The sequence below is a fragment of the Psammomys obesus genome, unplaced genomic scaffold (genome assembly GCF_907164565.1).
Source record: "Psammomys obesus unplaced genomic scaffold, mPsaObe1.curated_primary_1811, whole genome shotgun sequence".
In the NCBI taxonomy this organism is placed as follows: domain Eukaryota; kingdom Metazoa; phylum Chordata; class Mammalia; order Rodentia; family Muridae; genus Psammomys; species Psammomys obesus.
In genome coordinates this window covers 1,004,962-1,019,224 of record NW_026592325.1, presented here as the reverse complement: position 1 = coordinate 1,019,224, position 14,263 = coordinate 1,004,962, and the positions used below count along the sequence as shown (strand labels likewise).

Sequence of the window (14,263 nt, the reverse complement as noted above, 5' to 3'; positions counted from 1 at the left end):
ATAGATAGATAGATAGATAGATAGATAGATAGATAGATAGATAGATACGTTATTTAAAAATAGAAGGCAGTTAAAGAATTTGAGTTTAGAATGTAAGAAGAAATATCTCCCATTTTGCTAATAAGCATTTGTTTATTGCACACACACACACACACACACCCCACAGTCAGCTCCTTCAGGAGCAGATAAACCCAGGTGTGACTTCTCTGTGTCTTCAGAGCAGAGACTTGAGGAAGTCAAGTTCTGGAAGAAGGAATTAGATGACAAACTTGAACAACTTATGCATGAGACAGACGATCTGCTCACATACAAGATTCGCCTGGAGAAATCCTTGGAGAGCTTTAAGGAGCCCCTACACATCACGGAGAGGTGCCTGGCCTACAGGTGAGTCACCTGCTGGAGGAGACTCTGTGCTGCTAGCAAAAGCTGACTGTGCTGAATGATGTGTTGCGCAGGCAAATCAGTAGGTGTTCTGTTGGAGCTGAGATGAGACCTGTCTTGGTCATGGTGTCAGTGGAAGGAATACTGCATTTGCCTCATACCTAAACTCTGCTCTCCTCTAACTGAAAGTTAGGGCTTAGTTTTCTGTGAGTGTCAAAGAATTACAAAATCAAATTAATCTTAAAGTAGTTTTTTTTTTTTTTCAGTCACTTAAGAATGTTTTGAGATTTATTTATTTTTTTAATGTGTATGTGTTTTGCTTGCATGGGTGTCTATGTGCCAGGTGTGGCAGTGCCAGAGGAGTCCAGAAGAGGGTGCTAGATCCCCTTGGAACTGGAGTTACAGACATTTTTAACCATCAAGCAGGTGCTGTGAATTGAACCCAGGTTCTCTGGAAAAGCAGCCAGTGCTCTTAGCTGCTGAGCCATCTCTCTAGCCACCTTTCCCATCACTTTTAAGTAATCTATAAATGTTCAGTGTTTATTGGCATGGTGTGCTGTAGTATTAGGGTTCCAGGCTCTTCGTGGGTTTCTTGGGTTTCCCAAGTAGAACCTGGGAAATGGCTGTCTTTAGTTGGTGCAGTCAGGTGCTGACACACAGAGCACCCTAATGTCTAGAGAATAGATGGACACACTTCTGATGATCTATAAATCCAGGGATAGGATTATTCTCTTCTCTGCTTAGGTGATGCCAAGTCCTAGACCTGTTTCCTAGTCTAGTTGGAGAGTCATGATGAACTGATGTAAGTCTAGAATGCCACATCTTCCCACCTCACCCTCCTCAGTGCTGTTCCTCCATACCTGTCTCTTATAGGTGGTTTTGCTCCAGCAGAGCCCTTTCTAATCCAGCATTCTAGATTTGAAAATACTGACTTTTCATTTTTTTATTTTTTATTTTTTCAAGACAGGGTTTCTCTGTTTAGTCCTGGCTCTTACTCTGTAGACCAGGCTGGCCTCAAACTCAGAGATCCACCTGTCTCTGTCTCCACAGTACTGAGATTAAAGGTGTGTACCACCACCGCCTGGCCTTACCTTTAATGTTTTGAGACAGAGGCTTGCATAGCCCAGGCTGGCCTCACATTCACTAGCTGAGGATGACTTTGCACTTTTGATCTTCTTGCCCACGCCTTCCACATGTCTAGTTAAACTCTAAAGGTTCAAACCCAGGGCTTCATGAGTGCTAGGCAAGCATTCTACTGAACCGTGTTCCCAGCTCCACACTGGTTTTGAGTGAACATATCCAAATCTTGAGTGTTGCAGGTCACTCCCAGCTTCAAACCTTGTAATTACAGCAGTGTGTCCCAAAAGCTTCAACATCCTTAGCTTAGCAGAGTTGTCATGACTGAGCTCCAGTGAATTCTCCTTATCTCATCTCCATTACAGGGAGGAACTTAGAAGTGCTGAGCCCTCTGCAGGTCCCAAATACATGGTACTGTTTCTAAGGCGAAAGCCCAGTTCCCCCATGACCTTGGCCCTGATCCTGGACAGCAAGCAAGCAGTAATCCCCAGAGAGATTCAGAGAGCTCTTGAAGGCAAGGGCAGTGACAGGTCCCCACGCCTTGAGTGTGCTCCTAAGCCTGAGGGTGCCAAATTACTGAGCATGCACTATGCACTGAAGGCAGGAACACTCCTTCCTTCCTTCCTTCCTTCCTTCCTTCCTTCCTTCCTTCCTTCCTCCCTCCCTCCCTCCCTCCTTCCCTCCCTCCCTCCTTCCCTCTCTCCCTTCCTTTCTTCCTTCCTTTATTTCATTCTTTTTGTTTTTTGAGACAGGGTTTCTGTGTATAGCGTTGACTGTCCTGAACTCCCTTTGTAGACCAGACTGAAAAAGATCAGCCTGCCTCTGCCTCCCTGAGTGCTGGGATTACAGGCGTGTACCACCAAGGCCGGCTTAGGAACACTGTTTTCTATCTTGTCTGTTCCTTGGTACACCCTATTAAGTACTAATAGTTATCCCCCTTTACAGAAGGGGATATCAAGACACACCTCAGGCCCCACAGCAAGTGGCTAGGGGATCTCCCACCTCAGTACTTCAAAGCAGGATAGAAATAACAGTGTCTCTGTCAGTGGGTTAGTTTTGGGGAGTAGTATAGTGTGGTGGTTAGAAGCACATGTAACCTCAGCATGTGACTGGGTGAGTTACATCAGTTCTTTGAGACTTGGTTGTCCCATATGTATGTTAAAGGGTGTAAAAAGGATCATTTATTCACCTGATTCAATTGTTGTCTCAGAAATTTGCTGCCTCTGTCAGCTAACCAAGACCTAGTCCTGGAAGCTTCTAGCGTTTGTACAATCTAACTTAGGCCTGTAATGTTTTCAGCCTCTGAGACTTACTTCTTGTTCTTTCCGAGCTCATAGCTGGCTGGCTCAACTCAGCTGTTCTGGCTCAAACTCCTCTCCCAGCTAACTTATTCAATCTGGCTTTTCTCTCAGCCTCTGAGTTGCTCTGCTTGGCTTCAAACTAACCCCAGCAATCTTTTCTAATCTTCTGGCTCCTTCTCATTCTCTGGCTCATTCTGTCTTCTCCTGTGTTTAGCTTGTTCTCAAATTCTACCTCTCTCTGTAAAACTCTCTGGGTAAAACTGCCTCCTCTCTCCTCATTCTCTGTGTTGCTCCCTTAAGTAGCTTCCCTTTATTCTGTTCTCAGGAGAGTTGGGTGTATCCTACTCTGTCAGATCTTTCTCTGATTTGTCACCTTTTCTGCTTAGACATCACTTTCAAGCATGGGTATTTCCTTCTTCAAACTGACTTTTTCCTCATTGTTTGGGATTAAAAGCATGTACCACCACTCCTGGACTTAAGCTCTATATCAGGCTGGCCTTGAATTCAGATCTGCTTGCCTCTGTCTCCTGGATTAAAGGTGTATTCATATCCCAGCTGGATTACACAGATTTAGGTCTTTGGATGTGATCTCTTGCCAGAGTAGCAAAGCTCTGCATTAAAATTTCTCTATGAAAGGGTTGAGTGGAAGGGTTAGGGTGTGGTGTTCAGTAGTGGAACAGTTGGTTAGCATGCTCCAGGGCTCATCCCCTGCATAGGGTGGGGGCTAAGAGGGACTATTTACGTTAAAAACAGCACAGTGCCCGCCACATGGTGGGGCTTGGTAGCGTGGGCAGTATCAATATCGGCATTATTAGTTACTAATACTAAAACAGAACTTTTGTCTGAATTCAATTTCTTGTTTAAAAAACAGGAATAGGACCAAAGAAAGAAACACTGGTCTTTGAAATGCTAGGTCAAAAGACAGTTGTTTCCAATGAGTAAGCGTGAAAGGGAGGGCTGGAGAGATGGCTCAGAGGTTAAGAGCACTGGCTGTTCTTCCAAAGGTCCTGAGTTCTAGTCCCAATCAACCACATGGTGGCTCACAGCCATGTATAATGAGATTTTGTGCCATCTTCTGGTCTGTAGGCACACATGCAGGCAGAATATTGTATAAATAAGAAATAAATACATCTTTAAAAAAAAAAAAGAAAAGAACAAAAGGGAAGGCTTCAGAGCAGATGGCCAAATTGAGTAGGAAGAGGCAGCAAATGGGACATGCCTGGAGTCCCAGCATTCAGGTGCTGAGGAACTGGAGACCAGCCTGGAATACATAGGGGGACACTGTCTCAAAAACCAACAAGAACGAGAATATATTTTGCACGTATTATAAATGAGACACATTTAGATGCTACATATTTAGTAATCTGCATAAAATCTGAATTACATAAACATAAATTTAAGTTTGATTTAAAAAATCAAGATGTTTTCAATTTTTATTGAGGTTATTGTGCTTTTTCTTGAACTGTAATTCATCATTTTTGTAGTTTCCATGACTGTATGTCATATGTATGTGTCAATGTTGTTAACAAAACTTTATAAAATTATAGCAATGAAAAACAACAACAACAAACCAACCAACCAACCAGGCAGCCAGCCAAGCAGCCAAACAAATTGAAGGGCGGGGATGTACAAGGGTTTCCAGGCCAGGCTTCTGCATGCGTTTGGGATAATTTGAAGAGGCACATGCAGAAAGTAGTGTCCCCCCCCCCCCCCCCCCCCCCCCCCCCGCTTCAGGGATAAACGAATGGGCATCGATTTCGTGCACGATGTGGTGGATCAGGAGCTGGTGAAGGAGGCCGAGATCATCCGTGGTGTCATGGACCTGCTTAGGCGCACACTGGAGGAGACAACGGAGCAGATCAGGTACTGCAGACCCTCACCTGAGCCGGGGGAAACGGTCCGTCTGCGCCCCCTGGTGGAACACTGGCGTGAGGAGGCCGGGTTTCTGCCTTGCCCACAAGTGCCGCCCTGGTGGTGGCGGCTGGGCCGGGGTCGGGGGGTGGGGGGGGAGAAGGGTTGTGGCGGCATCTCACCAGGGTGACTCACTGGATCCCTTTGCAACCACGCAGCCCCCTCACCTCAGTACAGTTTGGCAGAGAGGATTTCAGCTGAGGCTTGGTCTCCAAGCATCAAATGGCACATGTGTGCACCGGGGACATGGAAGCAGGGCTCAAGGGGAGGCCATGCTGAAAGGACCTAGTTTCAGCTTCCTCTTCCAGGGCCTCCCATGGTCCTGTAGGGGTGATCAGACGCTGTTTACCTTCTTCCTTCAGGCTCAACCGCTCTGCCAAGTACAGTTTGGAAAAGGATTTGAAGGATAAGTTCACGGCTCTAACTATCGACGACATCTGCTTCTCACTCAACAACAATTCACCCAATATCAAGTACTCTGAGAATGTTGTGAGAATCGAGCCCAAGTGAGTGGGGGCTGCCTCTGCCTCTGACATAGGTTGAACTGGAAATGCCCTAGGTCCTCTCAATCTAACAGGGCCTCGGAGCCAGGAGGCTTGTGGCAAAGCGTCTGCTGAGTGTTTTACCTTGTATCTCACCCCCCCCCCCCCCCCCCCCGCCCAGAGCCTTCTCCCACTTTAAGACTGGCGCAATATGTCCAATGATTTACAGTGTATCCCTTCATCTGTTTGTAGTTCAACAAGTGAAAGACAGTAAAAACTACAGTAATTGGTGAGTTTGAAATTCCCCACATTGTTGGTCCATGCAAACATATGCTTGTGAGGCACCGTATGGTTGCTGGGAATTGAACTTAAAACCTCAGGAAGAGCGAGCAGCCAGTGCTCTTAACACCTGAGCCAACATTCCAGCCCCTAATTTGTAGTTTTTAAGTTTTAAAAAGGTATTTGTTCATAAATGTGTACTGATGTGTGGTTACACTCATGCACATGTGGAGGTCAGAGGGCAACTTGTGGGAGTTGGTTCTTTCCTTCTACCGTAGGTTTTGGGGATCCCACTCAAGTAGATAGGCTTGGTGGAAGGCAATTTTACCTGTTGAACTACCTCACTGGACCCTTAACTTGCATTCTCAATTTGTATTATATCATAGGGCTAATTCATTCATTTTTTATTTTTAAAATTAAACATGCATACATAAATACATAAACAAATACTAAATACACAGTTCAATGATATCATTGTATTAGTATCTTTTTAATAATTAAAAAATGTTTATTTTATGTGTGTTGGTGTTTTGCTTATATGTATGTCTGTGAGATGGTGTTGGATCCCCTGGAACTAGAGTTATAGACAGTTATGAGCTGCCATGTTGGTGCTGGCAATTGAACCCTGGTCCTTTGGAAGAGCAGCTCATGCTCTTAACTACTGAGCCATCTCCCCAGCCCCAGTATTAATATATTTTTATGTATAAAAAATAGAAGGATAAAGTACTTCAAATTTAGCCTCTCAGAATAATAAATGTTTATTATCTCAGACCTTGGATGGGTTGAGAGGCCAGGCACTGCTTAGCTGTCAGCCTGCCTCAAGGTGTCCTTGGGTAAAGTTAGGCTGGGTGCTGGGGCTGCACCCCTTGAAGGCTCGACTTCTACTTGGAGCAGTTGGCTTCCAAGGTGACTCATGTGGTGATGTAGGCCTCAGTTCCCAGATTTGTGAACTTCTCCAAGGACAGTTTCATGACATGCAAGCTGGCTTCTCCCTCCCATCTGGAGTGATGGAAGAAAAAGAAAGGCAAAAAGGTGGGAGGGAGAGGGAGATATAAGAAAAGCTATGATGCTTTTTTTTAATGTGCATTGATGTTTTACCTGCACGTATATCTGCAAAGGTGACAGATCCCCCTGGAATTGGAGCTATAGACAGTTGTGAGCTGCCAAATGGGTGCTGGGAATTGAACCCAGGCCTGTTAGAAGAGCAGCCAGTGTTCTTAACCACTGGGCCATCTCTCCAGCCCTGCTCTGATGCTTTTTAATATCCCTGTTTCAAAACTGGTATCTCATCTTTGGACTTGTGAGAAAAAAGTTAGCAAATTTGTTCTTATCCTCAAGGCAAAGGAGACAGGGATCTCTGGGGACTAGCCATGGCCTGCCTCTAGTCAATCCTCAGGTAGTTCCCAGGCATGGAGGGAACTCTGTCCTCTCTTCCTTCCCCTCCCCCCTTTCTTTGAGACAAATCATTGTAACCCAGGTTGGCCTGGAAATTGAGATCCTTCTACCTCAGCCTCCCTCAGTTCCCTTCTGCCTAATATTTTGTTTTTACTCTCTCAAAGTACACACTCTCTTGACTTCTAATAAGGTTGTTTGCCTGATTTTTATTAAATAACATCATTCTGTGTTGTGTGTGTGTAACATTTTTAGAAAAACAGAGCTGGCTCTGTAGTTAAGGGCACTTTGCTGCTCTTGTAGACAACATGGGTTCAATTTCCAAAACCTAAATGGTGGCTCACAACTGTCTATAATTCATCAGAGAATCTGATGTCCTCTTCTTAGCTCTGTGGGAGCCAGGCATACACATGGTGCACAGCCATGCATGTAGCAAAACACTCATACACAGAAAATAAAATAAACTTTCAAGTAACATTTAAAACATATTTATCAAGGTTACTAACAGTTCCTCACCAAACTAGGCATCTGTTCAACTCCTGGCTTCCTCTCATTCAGTGAGCTAGGTTATAATTATTGTTATGTTTGTATTCCATGTTGATACTCGTTGTCTAGCTGTGTGGTTTTGATCAAGTTTGTTTGTTTCTCTGAGCTTGTTTTTACCTCTGTAAAGTTGAGGTCATAAAAGTAGCTCAGTAGGTTTCCTGGGGATGAAGTGAGGGTGCCATCTTTAGGGTGCCATCCCATGTCAGAGATGAGAGATTTCCTTCGTGTTGGCTATGGCCAGTGGAAGAAACACATCGTATGTACTTGTAGGGTGGAGGTAGCTTAGTTTTCAGTAATTCTCAGGAGTTGCCCTGGCTACTCTAGTCCTTGATGTGCTGGGGTGAATGAGTGAGAAACATGTATTTCAGCTCAGTGAGTCTGGAGGACTGGCTGGACTTCTCCAATGCCAATGTGGAGAAGGCAGACAAGCAGCGGAACAACTCTATGATGCTGAAAACCCTAGTGGACCGAATCCTGTCCCAGACGGCCCATGACCTGCGCCGACAGCGTGATGTGGTAGACACAGCATTTGTAAATGGGCTGAAGGAGACCAAGGATGCCAGGAACAAGCTGGCTGATTATCTGGCTAAGGTGAGATTCCCAAGGGACACACTGTAGTCATGAGGTCTTAACATGGAAGCATAAATGTCTATGTATGCTAGATCTCTGTTGACACGCTGCAGAAAACAGGTCTGCAGGAAGACAGATCCCAGAGGCTGGGGTCTGTGCACAGCCTTAGAGCCTCCTCACGTCACATGAGGAGAAGGGCTCTGGACTCATATGAGCCGAAGCACCCAGTTTCTCCAAATCTAGCTCTGGTCCCTGGTCAACTGTCCCTGCTAGTTATGCAGTAGTACACTGGCAAATGGCTTTTTGCCAAAATAAAAATTCTCTGAGGTTTAGAACTTGCTGATTCCCATGGTGTAAATATTCCTACTGTGGTCAGATTCAGACTCCCTGTTTAAAAAGAGCTGGCAGAGTCACTGAAAATTTAACCATCAGAACCCACAGGAGGCAGCTCCCACACACCTTCCTTCCTGTACAGTCCACATCCTGAGTTCAGAGGTATGAAGTAGAGTCTAGTGGGATAGGGCTGTGTTTTGAACTTAACCTTAACCCTAACCCACATTCCAATCTGGTAGCAGTGAGCTGAAGGGCTTAATTGTATCCTCTTTGCACCTGTAATATGATTATTAACATGGATATAAATACATAAAATTAATATGGTGGCAGCTTATCTTTAGCCAGCTAGTCACTCAAATAATGGCACTTGGAGATTGATTTATTTAATTAGCCTTGAGCACAATACTGAGAAATGATTACTCCATCCTGAACCTCCAAACCAGTCCAGCTTTCTCCCAGCCAGAATCCCCATCATACTTGCATTTATCATTCATTTGTTCACTTACTCACTCACTCACTCACTTTACACCCGACCATGGTCCCCTCCCTCAATACTTGGGTTTTTTAATCTTCACTTGACTCCAGTTCTCTTCTCCTGATGCTTCTTGGACCTCTCCTTGTGGCTCAGTCTCAATCTGAATTTGATCACCAATTACTCATGTTTGTTTGTTTGTTTTCTTTTATGTATGAGCGCTCTGCTGCATACACACCTGCATGCCAGAAAAGGGCATCAGATCCCTTTCGGTAGATGGTGGTGTGGTGCCATGTGAGTGCTGGGAATTGAACTCAGGACCTCTGGAAGAGCAGCCAGTGCTTCTAACTGCTGAGCCATCTCTCCAGCTTCTCTCCCCTTTTTTTATTCTAAAAGGCCAGAAAATAAAATAGCCAGATATGGGAGCATGTGCTTGTAATCCCAGCACTGGTAGAGACAGGTGGATCTCTGGAGCTTGCAGATCAGCCAGCCTGGCCTACTTGTGAGCTCTGGGACAATGAGAGACTCTGCTGGAAATAAAAAAGGTGGCCAGCACCCAAAAAACAATAATCGGAATTCACATTTGGCTTCCATGCTCACACACAAACATGCACATAGGCATACATGAATGTATATACGTATACTACAAAGCTCAGGTGACACTGTCATTCTTTTCTTAGCATTCCAGGACATGGAACTGGTGCTTGTGTGTGTGTGTGTGTGTGTGTGTGTGTGTGTGTGTGTGTACATGTACATGTACATGTGCAAGGAAATAGCACCTTTCTGTCCCTGATGTGAAAGTAACTTTGTAACTAGGTTGGCAGGAGGCCTTGAGCAAAAATGTGGGGCATAGTTGGTTGTATCAGCTACTTTACTGTTGCTGTGATTAAACACCCCGGCAAAAGCAACTTAGGAAAGAAAAGTATTTATTTTTGCTGGCAGTGTTAGAGGGATAGAGCCCCTCTTGTCAGGGAAGTTTTAGCTTGATGACAGGATCAGGAGGCTAGCTATTCACATTTTCATCTACACAGGAAGTAGAAAGAGTGAAAGAGCAGGAAGTGGAATGAGATCATAAACCTTCAAAGCCTTCCTCCAGCAGGCTCTATCTACTAAACGATCCATAACTACCCAAATACCACCAACACCTGGGGAACAAATGTTCCCATACATTAGTCTATGGGGGACATTTCTCATTCAGACACTCAATGGTCAAGCCTTTGCTGAGGGTGTTCTCCTGGGAACCCACCCCATCTGTGTCAGATTGGCAGCCAGTCAGATCCACTCCATGTCTGGGTTTCATAGTTGCTGGAGCATCTCTGCTTGGGGGACAGGTGATCAGGCTGTTTGGGCTTCTGCTATGTCAAAATGTAAAATTGGGTCTTCATACGCATGGGTCATGTGCTGTTGATTTTCAAGGAACACACCACAGCAGCCTCACCTACTCCAATCCTTTCCATCAGATTATGAAAGAAATCGCTTCCCAGGAGAAAAACATTGAGGCTCTTGAAAATGCTATCTTGGACCAAGAAGGGCCCGCTAAAGTGGCGCACACACGTCTGGAGACCAGGACACACCGGCCTAATGTAGAACTGTGTCGTGATGTCGCTCAGTATCGGCTGATCAAGGAGATTCAGGAGATCAACCATAATGTTGCCAGGTGGGCCACGCCCTGCTGGGCCATGACTTCAGCCTGCATTGTAAATTGTAGGGAGGAGCTAGGCAAAGGGTACTGCTGGCTCTGTAACATTGGAAGGGTGCCTTCTTAGATGCCAGGCCTGCTAACTCAGGACAAAGCTGCTGTCATTCGTGAAGCAGATCTCAATATCAAGACATTTTGTTATGAAGTCCAAATCCATATGTTTAGATAATATCTGCCCTTTAAAATATTGGCTTTTCTTTTTTAGTGTTGAAAATAAAGCCCAGGGCCTTAGGTTCACTATGCAAGAACTCTACCACTGAGCAACATGCTGCAACTCTTGTTTTGAGACCAGTTCTTGCTAAGTAGTTTGGGCTAGCCTTAAACTTTATATGTAGCCCAGGCTGGCTTTTAAGTCTAACCCGTCCCTTGAGTGCTGGGATTACATCTAGCAAATATGTGTCAGAAGCCTGACTGTAGCCACTAGCCAGAAAGCCCTGCCTTGAGAAAGCAAGTAAGGGGAAGAGCACTGTTAATTTGACTGAATATTTAAGCATAATCCTCTATCCCTAGAAAAAGTGATACAGAGTGAATGATGATTCCTCATGTTCTTCTCCTTCTTCCAGGTTAAAGGAAATCTTGGCTCAGGCTCAGACAGAGCTGAAGGCATTGTACCGCAGGCAGCTGGCCCTGCAGGAGGAAATCCAGGTTAAGGAGAACACCATCTATATTGATGAGGTGCTGTGTATGACGATGAGGCAGTCTATACCCCCTCGAGATGGCGATGAACATGGGGCCTGGGAGGGGGGCATCAGGGCTGAGGCCATCTGCTAATAGGAACCATTCATTAAATTACATCTTAAGACAGTCGTAGCTGTCCTGGACTCACTTTGTAGACCAGGGAAACCCTGTCTTGAAAGGTGGGAAAAAAAGTACAGAACTCTCATTCAGATGGGCAGAACTTTGGGCAGCCTGCCAGAGACTCTTGGCAGAATAGCTCAGGCCTGCTGTGGTCAGCGACTTGGGGATAAGGTTCTGTTCTGCTGTAGCTATTAATGAGGTGGATACTTCACAGTTCAATGCATATTTCAGCACCAGCCATGGGGATCTTACAGGACTTGGTGCCAGTGGAGGGAGCTGTTATCTTACTTGTATGCTTGGGCTGGGTTTTCTATCCAAAGCATGCCCCTCTTTCTCATGGAATGGGATGCAATCCATTTACCCCAGGAAGCATTATGAATACTACTGGCTTAGATGACCCCTCCCACCTCGTGGCAGTTTATCACAAGTCTATGCAAGTGTCATAGAAACAGATGAAAGGGAAGGTAGCTTAAAGCTACCTTCTTCGAGTGAGTAGAAGATAGGGTAGGGCCAAGACTCTCAGTTGTTTAAAGTTTAGTCTGGGGGTGGAGAGGAGTAATGGTAAGCAGAATTACTTGTGTCTGTGGTTGTGAGGTCAGAGAGGAAATGTCCCTAGCTCAAAGGCTAGGGGAATGTTCTGAAAGCAGCAGTGGTCATGTGTATTTGCTGCAGTTTGCTGCAGTTTCTGATTGACAGCCTGGTCTGGGTTGGGAAGGCAGGTCCTTGCCCAGCCTTCATCCTTTAGCAACCCCATGTGGCAGCAAGAAGTTTTACTCTCTTATTTTTCCTTGCTGAAGGGAAATACAAAGTTTTGTGTTTGATTCCAGACTATTCAGTACTCACTGCATGCTTTTATTTCGTTACATTTTTCATTTTAAAAATAAGTAGCAGTAATGAAAAATAAAATTCGAATTCATGCTCCAGAGTCAAATTCATGCTACAGATTTGACTCACTTAGCAGTTAAAAGTAAAGATGTCAGGGGCCAGCCAAGATGGCTCAGACCCAAACCTGAAGACCTGAGTTTGATACCTGGGACCCACATAGTGGGAGGAGAGAACTGACTCCTACAAGTTGTCTTCTGACTTCCACCCTTGCTCCATGGCATTCTTGTGCCCCCCCCAGCCCCTTCCCTCAAGCAAGTAGTAGAAGAACCCGAATTTGAATCCCCAACACATATGTAAAAAAAATCTACACATGTAAAAATATTAAAAGAATTCATTATAATGCCTTTAATGGAGATAAAATGAAAGAGGGAAAAAATCTACACGTGGCAGTGTTTGTCTATCATGGAAGTTTGCCCAGTGCTAGAAGATGGAGACAAGATGATTCTGGGGGCTCACTGTACATCCAGTCTAGCACAAAGCCAGTAAGCTCCAAATACAGCAAAAAGACTCAACCTTAAAAAAATAACAAAGTGAATAGCAATAAAGAACTCTGATGTTGACCTATGACCTCTGTATGCCTGCATGGGTTTTCTCTCTCTCTACCTACCTACTCCATCAAAATTTTTGGATCTGGAGGTATATCTCAGTAGTGGAGTTCTTGTTTAACATATGTAAATTTTTTTAAATTCACACATACACACAAACATACATGTATGCATATAGACATGTAAGTTCTGCAGTGAGGCATCCCTGGGGGAAATCTCCTATGGTACCTAGCATTACTGTAGATGGAACGAGATAGCCTGTGTATAGGGAGGGCCCAGTGCTCAACCTGTCTCAGAAGGAAGCAAATTCTCAGAAACTACAAGCCATTTGGAACATCACCCCTATGTCACTGCAATTCCAACTGTGCACAGAAAGTCTCAATTTTTATAATTGTTTTCTTCCGGATTGCATGTTGCTCACATGTTTCACATTGCTGCATCATTACTGCAATGATTATAAACCTCTTAAAAGTTCTGATTAAGCCACTTCCCACATGCTTGCCATTTCTCTTCCAGTAAGAGCTCTGCTTGTAGACAGATTCTTGTATTGAGTCACAGTGGCTCAGGATCAGGTCTGTGTGGTGGTCAGAAGAAGACAGGGGAACTGCTCACTCATTCACCTGTTAACTAGAAAGGGCTCACCTTCTTCTCAGTGCCCTTCCTCACAGTGACCTGCCTTTGATCTCCATGTTGACTTTTGGTATCCTGAAACCTAGTGGGCAGCCGTTGGTGAGCACACAGCATCAGCCAGAAAACCAGGACTCCTAGATTCTAGTTGGGACTCTGCCAGGCATGTCTGTCTCCCTTTTAGAGCCACCTGTAGAATGAAAGGATTGGAGTAGACAGCCTAGAGCCCTTCTCATCTCTGGCACTCCTCAAATCTGGTATTATGTGGCATAGACCATCTCAGGATATGAACCCAACTCTTAGTAGTAGGAGTTGGGTGGTCATTGGCCGTTCATTCTTTGCTATCAGAAAGTGGCTATGCTGAGATGGAAAAACCCTCTCCAGGCCCTAATGCCTATTTGTGTTCTGTGACCCAACCAGTCAGGGCCTGAGCGTCACCCTTCAGAGTGCCTTCTCCCTGTGAACTGCCCCAGGGCCCAGTGGGAAGTCTGTGGGTACTCTGCTACTCTGACCAGGGAGGGCAAAAATATTTTCTTTTCCAGCTTAGAGGGCAGACCTCAGAACTTCAGCTGACTCAACACCGGGATGGGCCTGACAACAACATCCTAGGGAATGGCTGGCAACATTATAGGAAAACCTTTGCTAGGCTGGGGATTTGTTTAGTGCCAGGCTCTGCACTTAGACACAGCACAGAGCAGTCGGCCTGTGGAAGACCCTGAGTAAGTTCACAGCTTCCTGAGCCTCAGTTTCCCCATTTGTAAAGGGAGACTAATAAAATGCAGGCCAGTCCAATAAAAAAGGTCACTCAATGCAGTGTTGGGCAGGCATTGTGGGAAACATTTCAGTTGTGGCAGAAATAATTTCTCAGTGTATAAATATGAAATCTAGGGACACCACAGTTTCAAGAAGGCAAATTTGTCTTTATTCACCTACTTGTTGGTACTAATGTGGAATGAGGACATTTC

The 14,263-nt window shown here is 45.0% G+C and overlaps 1 protein-coding gene across 1 annotated transcript in view; it reads left to right on the top strand.

Annotated features, from left to right (window-relative positions):
• The window catches only part of Tekt1 (tektin 1), a 17,501-nt gene extending 6,254 nt beyond the window's left edge, over window positions 1-11,247 (top strand). Inside the window, exons 3-8 of the mRNA XM_055613106.1 lie at window positions 219-384; window positions 4,494-4,622; window positions 5,033-5,176; window positions 7,738-7,960; window positions 10,205-10,401; window positions 11,007-11,247. Coding sequence (XP_055469081.1) covers window positions 219-384; window positions 4,494-4,622; window positions 5,033-5,176; window positions 7,738-7,960; window positions 10,205-10,401; window positions 11,007-11,214 — 1,067 coding nt within the window. The 3' untranslated portion in view covers window positions 11,215-11,247. The remainder of the gene's footprint in view (window positions 1-218; window positions 385-4,493; window positions 4,623-5,032; window positions 5,177-7,737; window positions 7,961-10,204; window positions 10,402-11,006) is intronic.
• The last annotated feature ends 3,016 nt before the right edge of the window (window positions 11,248-14,263 follow it).